General features: G+C 44.4%; 1 protein-coding gene across 1 annotated transcript in view; it reads left to right on the top strand.

Annotated features, from left to right (window-relative positions):
- LOC143279524 (complexin-like) overlaps window positions 1-15,408 on the top strand; it is a 307,086-nt gene that overhangs the window by 215,890 nt on the left and 75,788 nt on the right. The window contains exon 6 of the mRNA XM_076583586.1: window positions 12,673-13,123. Coding sequence (XP_076439701.1) covers window positions 13,069-13,123 — 55 coding nt within the window. The 5' untranslated portion in view covers window positions 12,673-13,068. The remainder of the gene's footprint in view (window positions 1-12,672; window positions 13,124-15,408) is intronic.

Genomic DNA, 15,408 nt, shown 5'->3' with positions numbered 1-15,408 from the left:
TCTCCAGGCACATTTCAGCGGTGATCACACGGCTGCAGTTTCCTTTCAAAGACTTCATTCCGCTCACCCACACTTTTCCACCACTCCTCTGTCTCTCTCTCCCTCTGTCTCTGTCTCTTTCTCTCTCCTCTCTCTCTCTCTCTCTCTCTCTCTCTCTCTCTCTCTGTTGTTTAGAGTCTCAAGATGAAGACTGACGACGCAGTTTTGAAAGAGAGCATGCTCTTTGATGTGGACCTCTGCTGCTGTTTCTTGGTGATATGGGCTGTTACCATGGTCATTCTTGTCCATTGTTCCTCCTCTGCCCATTCCACCTCTCTCTCTCTCTCTCTGTCTCTCTCTCTCTCCCTCCCTCCCTCCACATTTTCTGTCTCCCCCTTCTCTCTCCATGTACCTGTATCTCTTTTGTGGAATTGCCTCCCTGCGTATGTGCATTTTCGTGTGTGTGTGTGTGTGTGTGTGTGTGTGTGTGTTACAGTGACATCGTGAGGACGGAAAACCAATTCCCGTTGAATGGTACATTAAGAGCAATGTAGCAGAATGTTTAAGATGCTCATCTGCCAAAACAGTGTCCGTGAGGGTCTGGGTTTGAATTCCTCTCTTGCCCTTTCTCCCAAGTTTGACTGGAAAAATCAAACTGAGCGTCCAGTCATTCGGACGAGACGATAACTCGAGGCCCCGTGTGCAGCACGAACTTGGCGCATTGAAAATGGAATCCACGGCAACGAGAGTGTTGTCCTCTGACAAAAATTCTGTGGAGGAAATCCACTCTGATATGTACACAAATATTTGTGCATGCACTTAATGCGCGTTGGGTTACGCTGCTGGTCAGGCACCTGCTTAGTAGATGTGGTGTAGCGTATATGGATTTGTCCGAACGCAGTAACACCTCCCTGAGAAACTGAAAACTGCACTCCTCCAGTCCGTTGAACAGCCAGTCAAATGATTCGTTTGTTGTTGTTTTTACTCGACATACCAGATGAAAACCCATCTACTGTTTGGCTGAGTGGTAAATAGTGTTTCCTGGCACATGCACGCATTGTTTTGTACGCGACAAAAGGGACGTGCACTGGTTTCTGTCTGTTTTGCTGTCTCCGTTTCTCATTAGGAAAATGTTAACTGAGCTCTAATCTGGCACTCTGCACGACATTGCCAAGGGGTTTTTTTGGCATTTCCGCTGTTCAATTGACACTACGAAAAGTGGCAACCGAATACTTTTTTTCAGTTAAAAACAAAACAAAACATGAAGACACAAAAGATGTAAATAAAAGAATTAGTGCTAGAAAACAATAAATAACCGATGTCAGCCCCACTCTGACCTACTTTTCACCCCTTCGTGGTGATAATGTACGACTGGTGGTTATGTGGGTGGCATCTTTGATTCTGTTGGAAACGGGGTCAAGTTGTCTTTTTTCTTCTTTTTTTTCTTCTTTTTTTTGTAATGAGAGTTGCTGAAGACAAGTGAAGTCTGTCTGTCGGTCAAGCCTTAGCTTAAAAGTACTGTGCCAGGGATTTGGCCCCCATGTACAATGATGTGCGTGCAACACGCTCTCTGGTCTACTTGAAGCATGCATCTGCATCGGAGACCTCATTCGATAATCACGCGACGGTGATTAGTTTCTGTGCTGTCCTGATTTCTTGTTTGTGTGCTGGGGAGGGGATTGGGGATTTGGGGTTGAATGTGGATGTCTGTGTGTGTGTGTGGGGGGGGGGGGTGAGGGGGTGGGGGGTGGGGGGAGGGCGTAGGTGCGTCTGTCTGTATTTATGAATGGGCGTGCGCGCGCGCGCGTGTGTGTGTGTGTTCAGTCCAGCTCAGATATTTTAGTTCTGGTCTCTGCACGTATCCACCCCGTTATGTACAGTTGTATGTGTGTGTGTGTGTGTGTGTGTGTGTGTGTGTGTGTGTCCCCGTACGTGTGTCTCAAAGAGACGCAAGAGAGAGAGAGAGTTCTTTGGTCATCAGGTCATCAAGCAACAGTTGTGGTTTCAGTGGCTTTGTAATGCTTTCTAGGGTGTGTCTTTCCCTGTGAGGTAGGGAAAGACACAAAGAGAGAGGGAGCGAGAGAGACGGAGAAAAAGACAGTAATCAAAGAGAGAGACAGAGAGAGAGACAGAGAGCACTCCTTAACTGGCAGCGCTGATCCTTCCTTTTTTTACTGGCGGGCATGCCACAGGCTCATTAGCTTCTTATGTCTCCAGGCACATTTCAGTGGTGATCACACGGCTGCAGTTTCCTTTCAAAGACTTCATTCCGCTCACCCACACTTTTCCACCACTCCTCTGTCTCTCTCCCTCTGTCTCTGTCTCTTTCTCTCCTCTCTCTCCCTCTCTCTCTCTCTCTCTCTCTCTCTCTGTGTTGTTTAGAGTCTCAAGATGAAGACTGACGACGCAGTTTTGAAAGAGAGCATGCTCTTTGATGTGGACCTCTGCTGCTGTTTCTTGGTGATATGGGCTGTTACCATGGTCATTCTTGTCCATTGTTCCTCCTTCCCTGCCCATTCCACCTCTCTCTCTCTCTCTTTCGCTCTCGCTCTCTCTCTCTCTCACTCGATTAAGCCTGCTTCTATCATCAAAGCACGAGCGTACTGTCGGAAACCTATCGATTTGTTAATACAAAGCACTCAAGTTTCGATGAATTGCTGTTTCTTGGAGGATTCTTAGTAGTCTGCACTTCGATATTGAAATGACAGTATGTTTGAAGATTGTTCATGTGGGGCAATGGCCTATACATGATTCAAGTATCCGTATCCGGTATCTCTCTCTGTCAAGCATTTGCTCAACAGCTCACCAGGATTGGCCCCATGTTCTGAGCGGTGCACATCACTTGTCGTCCTGCTTCTTGGCCCTTCTTTGATTAGTTTCAGATTATTTCTAAGGGTGTGTGTGTGTTTGTGTGTGTGTGTGTGTGTGTGTGTGTGTGTGTATGTGAGAGCGAACGAGCAAGCAAAAGAAAGAGAGAGAGGGAATAATCTTTCTCTATTCACGGGGCAGGCATGTCACATGTTAATAGGCTTCTTATATCTCCGGGCACATTTCAGCAGTGATCACGTAGCGGCAGGCTCCTTTCAAAGACTGCACTCTGCTCCCCCCCCCCCCCCCCACTTCTCCTCCATTCATCCACTCTCTCTCTCTCTCTCTCTCTCTCTCTCTATCTATCTCTCTCTCTCCCCCCCTCTCTCTCTCTCCTTTTAGAGTCTCAATCAGGATGGAAAGATGAAGATTGACGACGCTGCTTTAGAAGGGAGCGCGTTCTTTGATGTGGGCCTTTGCTTGCCGCTCCCCGGTGGCATGGGCTGTTACCGGGTCATTCCTCTTCGACTTTGTGTTGTGTACTTCTTTTCCAATTCACCTCTGCACCCACCCGCCCCTCCCCCTCGCCCCCCACCCCCACCCCCCCACTCCAACCCCTCTCAGATTTTTTTTGGTGTTTGTTGTTGTCTTGCGCAAGCGCTCCTCACATCCGCAGGAAGTGGGCACATCCTGATTCGGTAGCCAGTCTGACTTTGAAGTCTTATTTTCATCCCGTTTCTCAGAGCAATGATTTCCATGCCAACTGTTCAAAAGACTGGAGCAAGAAGTTAGGAGTTGTGATGCCAAGGAGGTTTCCATTTCTGCTTTTCTTTTGTTTTATGACAGCTTAACAAAGGTTATTGTTTGAACACCATCGTTTCTCGTTCTTTGACAACAGTGCCGACGTCGGTATGTTTGGGAAGTATGGAAGATGTGTTGTTTTAGCAGGTATAACAGCATCTTTTTGAAAAGCATCGTGACCCTGAAACCCATTGGGTTGAAATTGCCATGAGGGGAGAGGCCTAATGGCACTGGAGAAAGTGCGAAAATTTGGGCAAATTAATCGAATTTGGAGAAATTTATTAAAATTAATGACACGTAAAATCCGTAAAATCTTGTGGTTTCATTTGTATTAAAAACCAATGTGATTGCAAATAACTCTCCTTTCTCTGTCCCTGTCTGTCTGTCTCTGTATGCCTGTCTGTCTGTCTGTCTGTCCCCTCTCTCTCTGTTTCTCAGTCTCAGTCTTGCTCGCTCTCTCTCACTGTCCCCGCTCACTCACTCTACCATTGAAATGACGGGAACTTCACTGTCAGAGACTTTCCAAGGACGTGTCCCCGCCCCCATGTAATGTGCATGTCACACGAACCTGCTGAGGACCAGAAAGAGAAAAAAAAAGAAGAAAAGGCAACAATACAAGGGCATCCAGGAGTCACGACCTGGGTGCGGCCCGGCCCCCTTAGAGTGTAAGGAGTTAAGGGCCGAAACACTTGACTGAGGGGGACTTCTTCTCTGAAGACCTTGTACTGTCCAGCTCTCCTTAGAGTTTCTTATCACTGGCAGGCAGGGCTTCTTTTGGAAATCACGCAGATAATGCAGTGCAACATACTGGATCTTACAACAGTTGAACCATCAGGGATTTAAAACTGCAGTCAGTCACACGAAGGCCACAAATATATTTCCAGTCCTTATTAACCGAATGATGCGAGCTACGAAGTAAGTAACTGATCACCAGACAAGTTCAACGTGTACATAGTGACCCAGACAGTCGGCTTGCACACTCAAATAAACATAATTCTGAGGTGGTTCCACGTCATGGTAAAGAATCACGCAACAGCCGTGAATTTTGCAGTGACTTGGGATGGAGAGACAGAGACAAGAATGAGACAGAGAGAAAGGAAGATCTTTTTTTTATTCGAAATGGCAGGGCAAATCTGTCCCTGTTCACAGGGCGGGCATGTCACAGGCGCATTAGCTTCTTATGTCTCAGTGCACATTTCAGCCGTGATCACGCGGCTGTGCTTCCCTGTTGAAGGCTTCTTTCCGCTCACCCATACTTTTCCAACCTCACTGTCTCTGTCTCTCTGTCTCTCACTCAGTCTCTTTCTCTCTCTGTCTCTGTCTCTGTCTCTCTCTCTCTCTCTCTCTCTCTCTCTGTCTCTCTCTCTCTCTCTCTCTCTCTCTCTCTCAGTTGTTTAGGGTCTGAAGATAAAGATTGACGACAGCTACTTTGGAAGAGAGTGCTTTTGATGTGGATTTCTGCTGCTGTTATGTGGTGATATGGGCTGTTTCCAGGTCATTCCCCTTCTGCTCTGTTGTTCTTCTTCTTCACCTAATTCCCCCTTCCCTCCCCCCCCCTCTCTCTCTCTCTCTCTCTCTCTCCATCCACCCGTCCCTGTTTTTTTCCCTCATGTAAAGTTTTCCAACATGAATGTTTGTGCGTGTGTGTGTGTGTGTGTGTGTGTGTGTGTGTGTGTGTAGCACTAGTTTTTTGTGTGTTAATTTTAACAGACTGCCTGAGTGAATCATCCTCTGTTCGCATACAGGGTGGGCATGCCATGCCACAGGCTCGTTCGCTTCTTATGTTTCCGGGCACATTTCAGCGGTGATCACGTTGCGGCAGGTTCTTTTCAAACACTTCATTCCGCTACCCCCACTCCCACCCCCCGACCTCCTGCCCCCTCATCATCCTTCCCCCTGCTTCTCCTCCACTCCACTCTGTTTTCTCTCTCTCCCTCTCTCTCTCTCTCTCTCTCTGTCTGTGTGTCTCTGCCTTCTTCTCTTTCTCTTTCTCCTCCTCTTTTTCCTCCTCCTCTTCCCACTATTCTCACAATCGGGAACGAAAGATGAAGATCGACAACGGTGCTTTAGAAGAGAGCCTGCTCTTTGATGTTTCCTGGTGATATGGGCTGTTTCCCATTACGCTCGATTTCGTTATCTTGTTGTTGTTGTTCTTCTTCTTCGTCGTCGTCGTCGTCGTCGTCATCGCCGTTCTTCTTCTTGTTCTTCTTCTTCACCTTCTGTTCCTTCTTTATCTTCTTCTTCTTAAACTGAGTCCGTTAGGGTCTGGGTTCGATTCCCGCACTTGTCGTTTATCTCCTAAGTTTGACCGGAAAATCAACAGAGTGTCTGGACATTCGGATCAGACGAGAAATCGAGGTTCCATGTACAGCTCGCAATTGGCGAACTGTAAAAGAACTGTAGCAACAGATGGGTTCTCCTTCATCATAGCAAGTATGATGTAGCGCATATGGATTTATCCGAGCGCAGTTACGCCTGCTTGAGAAACTGAAACTTCTCATTCTTTATTTTCGTGTATTCGTCTTTTTCCTTCTGCTTCTTTCCACCACCACCCGCTTTCTCTTCCTCCCTATCCCTTTTTCTATCCTTTCTTCTCTCCCCCCCCCCCCCCCCCCCCGCCCCCCTTTCTCCTCTCTTCTCCCCCTTCCCCTCTCTCTTCCACTCCCTCTCTCTCTCTCTCCCCCCCCTCCCTCTTTTTGTCATCGATAATGGCTGGTGAAAGTTATTGATGGCCGAGTTGAATCATTGATCCCTGTTGTGGTGCGTGAGATTAGCTGTGACCGAGGGAAGGGTGGAGTATGTGGGAGGTTTTGAGCAGCCTTCTATGCCGTCTTTCGTCGACAAGAAAAAAACCAAAACCATTCCTCAAGCACAGACGCCAATAAACACACAACGCCAATAAAAGGCTGCTAGCTCAAGTGAGGATTTGGAATCACCCCTCGCTGTGCTGTCTCAGGCTCTCGATCAATGCTTCGCTTCAGGATGCAGTATGCAATTGGTTTGATTACAGAGAGATTTCAGGACTCAAGTACTAGTTTGTTCATAGTTGTGTTCTTATGGTGATGATTGATGTTATCACCAGTGATGTTTATTTAATATCTTTAGGCGGCAGTGGACTGTCAGACAAAAAAAGCTGTTAAACAATCACAGCTGATTGGTATATGACTGTATTTTCTGTGGTTTTACTGACGCACTTGTGGCTTTAAGATTATGAAATTGTAATTAAGCAGATCTGACGAATTTACCTATACATAAACTGAAAGGTGGCTTAAAATATCCCTAGATAACCTCATGCATTTACATTTAGACAATATATTTTTTTAAGTGAATATGCGCACATCTTGTGTAAATCGATGCGTGGATGTGTTTTCTTGCATTGCATTAGGGCTACTTCATGTATGAATAAACATATAAAGATCAAATATTTAAAAAATTAAAAAAAATGAGTGGAATGGTGGCCTTGGGGAAGTAGCGAGTGTCACACTGGTTCCTGACCGGGATATTTACTCCCCCTTCCACGAGACCTTGAGTTGTGTTCTGAGTGCTAGTCTTTTGGGTGAGACGATAAATCGAGGTCATGTTTGTAGCATGAACTTAGCACTCGTAACAGAACCATCGGCAACAAGGTGGTTACCCCTGGCAAAATCCAATAGAAAAAGCTACTTTGATTGAAAAACAAATGCACAAGATGACGCTACGTTGTGGCAACGCGCTCTTCTCGGCTGAGCAGTCCGAATTTCACACAGAGAAATGAGTTATGACGAAAACGTTTCACAATTCAACACATTACAATACAATGGAATACAATGCAGTACAACGCAATGTCGTGCAACACAATATAATACGGTACAATAGAATACAACACAATATAATACGATCCTGACAATTGCAGACACACACGCACACACGCACAGACAGACACAGACACACACAGACACACACAGACACACACACACACACACACACACAAGCGTGTTCCAGGATTTTTTCTGGACCCACACTGATTTTTTACATATTTTTTCTCTCTCTCTCTTTTTTTTTTTTTTTTTTTTTTAAAGCAAACAGGGATCAGCGCCTCAGGGCTAAAACAGCTCCAGGCAGTGGTGACATGTCTGCCTAGACAGTCACAGATGATCAATGCCAGTGACACATGGGTAGTACTCGGTGGTGTGGCATTGGGTCGGACCTCGAACACGATTCTGCTTTTAGCTGGTTGTAAAGAGGCGAGCCCTTTTTGACTCACTTGTGTAAACAAAGTGAGTCTATGTTTTAACCCGGTGTTCGGTTGTCTGTGTGTGTGTGTGTGTGTCTGTGTGTCTGTGTGTCTGTGTGTCCGTGGTAAACTTTAACATTGACATTTTCTCTGCAACTACTTTGTCAGTTGACACCAAATTTGGCATAAAAATAGGAAAAATCCAGTTCTTTCCAGTCATCTTGTCTAAAACAATATTGCGCTTCTGGGATTGGCACAAAAAAATAAAGAATGAAGCCTAATTATATGCAAAGTGCATTTACTGTTATATTTATATTTTTTGTATTCTCTAAACTTGGCACTTTGATCCGATATTCTGACCCAACAGCTAGAGCAGTCATTATTATCATTTTTTGTTCAAACAGGAACTTCTTTTGCTAAGCATGGAATTTTTATTTATTTTGCAAACGTTTTGGTTCAGATAGTAAAAAGGGGAAATTACTCTGTAATGCGAGTGGAGTTAATTTGCTTTAAACTGATCTTTCTCATCTTAAACATTACATTTTGAAACAAGAGAGGCAAGGCCTTCAAGACTCACTTGTGATGCACTTTTTAAAAAAAATCCAAGCTTTTTATGTATTGAGTATAATTTCAAAATGTAATGTTTAAGATGAGAAAGATCAGTTTAAAGCAAACTAAGTTCCCCAGCAGAGTAATTTCCCTTGTTCTGCTATCCTCACCAAACCGTTTGCAATAAATAAAACTTCCATGCTTAGCAAAAGAAGTTCCTGTTTGAACAAAAAATGATAATAATGACAGATCCTTTGTTGGGTCAAATATCAGATCAAAGTGCCGAGTTTAGAGAATACAAAAAATATAAATATAACAGTAAATGCATTATACTCAATACATAAAAACTTGGATTTTTTAAAAAGTGTATCACAAGTGAGTCTTGAAGGCCTTGCCTTTCTTGTTTATTGTTGTTATTATTGTTGTTGTTGTTGTTTGGTCTTCCTTGTGGTTGTTGTTGTTGTCGTGCCATGCTGCAGAGCATTGATTATTGGCAGCCACCACCACTCTGTCGAGGCACCACCCTCTTTCTCGGTGCGCCATGGACCGTGACCATTGGACACGAAATCAAAGAGAAGCTGACGTTGGTCTTCTTCTTCTTTCTTTCTTTCTTTCTTTCGTTCTTCTTTAGATCTCTTACGAGCTCGGCTTTTCAGGCTGCCGCTTCCCGTCTGTTTATTTATATCATTGGTTGTGAAAATAATATTGATGATAATAATAATAATAAACAAGCATTTCTTGAAGTGGGTTTGCCCTTCGGTTCGATGAGCATGTCTAAAACATAAAAGAATGGACATCAACGTAGAATTTTTCCCCACAAACACACTCAAGCGCGCACAAACTTGCACAGACGCGCGCGCAGGCACGCAAGCACACGCAGACAGGCACGCACTCACGCACGCACGCTTGCGCGTGCTTACGCATATACACACATTCACACACACACAGACAGGCACGCACTCACGCACGCACGCTTGCGCGTGCTTACGCATATACACACATTCACACACACACACGCGCGCGCGCGAATGCACACGTTTGTATGTGGTTTATTTGTAGAATGAATTACTATTAACAGTTATTTGAGTGTCGCGGTTTCTCTTGGCGAAAATCGCTTTAGGTTACCATGAAACGTTGCCAACGCTAAGAGTGATACTGAAGTGACTGTGTGAACATTCAGTTATGAAGACAAGCCATGTAATGTATTGGATTTGTTGCGGTATACGGGCGACCTATTTGTAAGCAACTTTAACAAGGTGTTAACATGAAAGCAAATACCAAGTTTTATTCACATACGTGCAAGCCACCACCGCTTCTGAAAACAACATCTGGGAGAGAGACAGACAGACAGAGACAGAGACAGAGGTGGATAGAGAGAGGGGCAGACAGACAGTCACAGACAGAAAGATGTCTTCTGTTCAGGAATGAGATTTGAAAACTTCCAAATGAGGAGGGAAAAAAACCAAAAACAACTTCGGTTGTATGATTTGTTAATGAATGAAAAGTCTCTTTTAGACAAGATTATGACTGAAATTTGAAGTCTGAATAAATCAGCACAAAATGATTCACATGTGTCGAAATGCGTCTTGATAATACAGCAGTTAAGGACCAACCCCGAAAATAAACTATAAAAGGAAAAAAGAGAAAATAAAGACAGGGTGTTCATTTGCACTTCCACGAGCAAGGCTCGTGATCAGTTGCCGATAATAGACAGCAGAATCTTTGATAATGATGACAAAGAAAAAAAAGAAGGGGGTGGGGGGGGACCTTTCTGCCAGATAACAAGGAACACGATACCCCGGCGATGATGAGAGCAGAAAACAGACCAAACCAAAAAATGAATCCCATAATTGGGTGACGAAAGAGATATGAAAGAGAGAACAAAAGTGGGAAATAGCAAGCGGGTCAGTTGGAGCTGGGGACTGCTGTGAAGTAGTGGACTGCAAGTAATCGATGGTGGTTTTACTGTCCGTGCAACACGGTGCTGTAGCTGTGTGTGTCTGTGTATGTGTGCATGTGTGTGTGTGCGTGTGTGTGTGTGTGTGCGTGTGCGTGTGACTCGTTTTGCTTTGCCGTCTCCCGTTTCCGCAATGATCGCGTCACTATCTTTCCTTATCATCACATGATAAGATAATGAAGAAATGTCGCTATGAGCTGGCGTGCGTTTGAGTATCGCAAAGTGTTTTCAAGAGTTGCGTGCTCTATTACAAGAATTACTTATTATCACCATTGTCATCATAATCACGATTGTCATATGAAATAACAGTAAATGATTGTCATATGAAATAACAGTAATTGGTTGTCGTATGAAATATCAGTAAGCCAACAACCGTGGCGACAACTTGTTGGGGTGTTGGTGTTGGTAACGAATGATGGAAAATTACACCCAGATTTTTTAGAACTGCTCGTTTGTGTACTGTGGTGTGTGTTTTGTTTTCCTTCTTGTTTAGTGCCTGTGGTTTTGTTGTTGTTTTTAAATTGTGTTGCTGTTGTTCTTGCTACTTTTTTTTGTCAGCATCATCATCGGTATTTTCATTTGTATTAACACTGTTGCTGTTGTTGTTGATGATGATGAGGAAGAGGAGGACTTCATTTGGCAAAATGCATAACACAGAAAACTCTACTATACAAGACTGCAAATGGCATGTGTTTGTGCGTTTGGGAAGAGGAGGACGAGTAATCGTGTGTGTGTGTGTGTGTGTGTGTGTGTGTGTGTGTGTGTGTGTGTGTGTGTGTGTGTGTGTTTGCGTACGAGTGCGCGTACGTATAATATTATCAAATATATCGTTAATTTGTGGGTATTTTTGTTTTGTTTTAACAACAACAGGGACATAAGCTCAAAATGATTTGATTGTGAGGTGTGTCAAAACGCAATGTATACATAAGTCCGGATAAAACCAGTAGCATCGCCGAGTGCGAAAACTAATCCTAGTGCACCATGCTGCTTTCTCTGGAACTGCTGTTGATTGATCGATAGTTCTCGGCATTGTCCGCTGCCACACTGCTCTATGGTGTCATTATCCCTCCCCTGCCAGTCGGTACGTCGTCATTAGGTGTGACCTGCTTATGTCATAGCCGGCAGGAAACGAATTCAGCTCTGTGTGTGTGTGTGTGTGTGTGTGTGTGTGTGTGTGTGTGTGTGTGTGTGTGTGTGTGCATGTGAACATGCGTTCGCATGTGTGTGTGTGTGTGTGTGTGTGAGTGTCCGGAGAAGGGGTATTTGACGCTTGCAGTAACATTGTTTGATTAAAGAAAAAGAGCATAGCTTCCATATATGTTTACCACTAAAGGGATTCTCTCGTATTTTTTCTTCTTTTTTGTGGTGGTTACTTGTTATTTATTTCTTCCTCAAAGATTTTTCTGCTCCCCGTTTCCAAACAGCATCTTACACAGAAGATGTACCTTTAATGTATCTTTTGATGTAACTGAGGACAGTCAGAAATGGCTTTTGTGCAGTGAATAATGTCCAGGACAGGGAGCTGTAAAGTAATGTAGGGACCTAGAATATTTGCGTTCAAGCCGAATATGGTGCATGTGGTACTGACCTGATATAGAAGCTATAACTGGCTTTTGAACAACTTTAAAGTGCGTTGAACTGGCTGTTGTCCAACAGATGATGCTTACAGCAATTTAAGCAGCTTTTGTGCATAAGAGGTTGGCTACGTTTGGCTTGGGTGCAGCAGACGTGTTTGTGCCACGAGTACCCTTTTATTCTTCTATGTACCTATATGTGTTTTTACTTCCTCTTATGTGCTTTCTCGGTTAATTTTAAATATTGGATTCCTAAAAGTGCTTAGAGCTTGCTCATGCATGGTCTTTATGAAAACACATTATTATTATTATTATTAGTAGTAGTAGTAGTAGTAGTAGTAGTAGTAGTATTGTTGTTGTTGTTGTTATCATAGGGTTTTAGTGCAACAAACGGGCCAAGCACCGGCCACAGAGTGACAGGTGGGTGTGTTCAGAACGGCAGACGTGGGTGTAATGCAATGAACGGCGCCGAAATGATTGAAATGACTGTATGAAGTGCAAATGACGATGCCTGTGAATGAAGCCTGAAACTGGCTTTGATATTGTGGCTGATGCGTCAAGTGACTTCAGTTTTTTGTGTGCAATAGACTCTGTCAGTGGTTGTGTAGCAGTGAGGTTGTAGATTTCAACCAAAGGTGGCTTCAGTGTGCAGCGAATTCTACACCCCGTCCCTACACACAACACACACGCACGCACGCGCGCGCGCACACACACACACACACACACACACACACAACCGCGACACTAACGTTTATTTAACCTCTTCCATTCCTTCTTTCTCTTCCCCACAGAAGAGCGCTGACTAAGGGACACGACTAGACGGAAGAGGACAGAAAGAGAGAGAGTGAGAGCCTCGACACGGGTGCTTGCAGCGCGGAAGGGCAGTCACCTCCCCTTGGGAAATACTCAATCCAGCGAGTTAGCGTTCCTGTCCGGACGAGGAGGAGACATCCGTTGTCTTTTTTAGCAGCGGGAAGAATTCTGCTCACGTTTTGGAGAGGGGACCTGTCTCGTCTGGAATCCCTGTTCCATATCCTCAGGGGAGAGGAAAAAAATCCACTTTATCTACCCAGCAGGTAGAGTACGTCTGCTGTTGCCGGGTCTGAGAGCATCATCCCTCGTGGCAGCAGAGCTATAGCAGCAGCAGCAGCAGCAGCAGCAGCAGCAGCAGCAGCAGCGGAGCAGTGATGGCAGCGTTTATTGCCAAGCAGGTGGTTGGAGACCACCTCAAGTCTGTGAAAGGTTAGTGTGTGTGTGTGTGTGTGAATGGGTGAGGTAAGGATTTTGGTGGGAGAGGTATGTAGGCTTGGGGGCGGGTGGGGGATGGTGAGGGGGGGGTCGATGGTGGTGGTGGTGATGGTGACGTTGTATGTGTGTGTGGTTTTGTATGTGTGTCTCTGTGTGTGCGCGCGCGTGCTTACGGAAAGGGGGAAGGGCGCATATTGTGTGTGTGTGCGCGCGCCTTTACTTTTCTGCCATCGCTATATTCCTCTCTCTCTCTCTCTCTCTCTCTCTCTCCTTTTTTTTTCATGTTGCTTTGTTTTCTTTGTCTTTCTTCCTTCCCGCCCTTTTTTATGTCTGGAAATAGACTAGGAGCCACCTGAGACCCCTGAGGTAAGCCAAAGTTACGAGAAAGTGGTACACTTTCGGGACTTTACGTTCTCTTTCAACGTGTTCTACATCGCTGACTTAGGAGAAAGAAGGAAAAGGGAAGAAAGAAGAAAGAACAAAAGGACGAAAAATGTGTGAAGAGACTCGTTGGCGCAAAGGAAGAGAACGGGAGTTTGAGTTGATATATTTCCATAACAATAAGTTATTGTACACTTATTACTGTATGTAAGGGAGTGTGCACAAGGTCATAATTATGCGAGCACACACGCGCACCGCACGTGCAACCACGCACAGACAGATGAAGGACAGAACCTGGCAGACAGACAGTCTGACATAACAGACAGTAGTGAAGGACTTCATTGTTGCAGCACACTATTTTTTTTTTTTTTACCCTTTTTTTTAAAGCAAGCTATACTTATAATTTTCTGCTTGTTTTAATGGGGTAGGGTGGTATGGTGCAAAAACAATTAATGTGCTGGCAAGAGTGGTTCCGAGAATGATCGGGAAAGGCCATGCTAAACTGCTGTCTGTGCATTTCTTAGATAACATTATTGTTGATGGTTTAAACAGTATTTCATTCGGAACATGTCACAACACATATATAGATGAACAGGACAACAAGAAAATCTTATGGAAAGTCCTGTCCTGATACATGTACATGCTAAATATGTGACGGATAGTGAGCGTGTGTGTCTGGTAAACTTTGGCGTTCTCTCAGCAGCCACGAAGAAGACCAAATTGGTTGAGGCTGTCTTCTTTTTTTCTCTGTGAGGGCATTTGGGAGCCGCACAGAAGAACTGTTCACCAAATTCCTTCAGACCTTTCGTTTGTGCGTCAAAAGCCAGGGTCTCTGAAAATGGTTTTCTTGTCCATTCTACAATATTGTCAGTGCGTCGGGTGTTTTTTTGTTTGTTTGTTTTTCTTTTTTTTCTTTCATTTTAATTTGTTTTATTTGTTAAGGAGGTAGATGTCGATAAAACCTGTCTCACCATTGCCTTTGTGACCATGGTATACATCAGTGAAAAGTATTAAACCTCAGTAAATGTTTCGGGAACTTTCTAATGAAGGTTTTCTTAGGATTTGACATGCTTTCAGAAGATTGTTAAACACGTTAATAACTTAAGGAAGCGATCTTTTCATGGGCCAGTTTTATGATTATTCAAACGATCCTATGAAGATTGGATCATATCAGTCTTATTATTGTTATTGTTGATATAACCATTATCAATGGCTGGTATTATCATTATCAATGGCTCATAGATTTACAGACGATTCTTCCTGGTTTCAGACGACCAGCTCCTTCCTGATTCGTTACCGGAAAGCTTTGATATCCACGGCACGCTGCCGACTACCAAACCAGTATTTTTGTCTGCCGTATATCAGGATCAAAGACCAGCTAAATTGCCGTGAGGCCATTGGCATTTTAACAAGCTGCTTCAAGGTTTCTGGTCCTACCGGGTTCGGTGGACAGGATTTTATATGTTTTGATCGTCTGATGGGTCTAATGGAGTAGCTCCTAAGGTGGAACGTAAAAGAGAGGGTGTGGAGGCAGAACAAAGAAGTTTGTGTCTAGACATGTATGCACTCGGGCGAGCGCTTTCGCACGGACGCAAGGAAAATGGATTCTCTCTCTCTCTCCTCACTCTCTCTGTGTGTGTGTGTGTGTGTGTGTGTGTGTGTGTGTGTGTGTGTGAGTGTTTTGAAGCATGCAGACTGACCCATAGACGCCACACCAAATGTGCTGTAAAATAAGAAAGTGCGTTGCTTGACCCGTGCATGAACGCAACACGCTGTTCAGGCAGCGAGAGCCTGCAAAAGCTACTGGGGAAGGGAAGATACTTTTGAGCTAGTAGAGGGTGGCAGAATGGTTAAGACGCTTTTCTGTCATCGCAGTGTCCGTGAAGGTCTGTGTTCGA

This window comes from Babylonia areolata, chromosome 2 (assembly GCF_041734735.1).
Source record: "Babylonia areolata isolate BAREFJ2019XMU chromosome 2, ASM4173473v1, whole genome shotgun sequence".
NCBI classification, from domain to species: domain Eukaryota; kingdom Metazoa; phylum Mollusca; class Gastropoda; order Neogastropoda; family Buccinidae; genus Babylonia; species Babylonia areolata.
The sequence above is the reverse complement of the archived record's forward strand: the minus strand, read 5'-3'. Positions and strand labels throughout refer to the sequence as shown.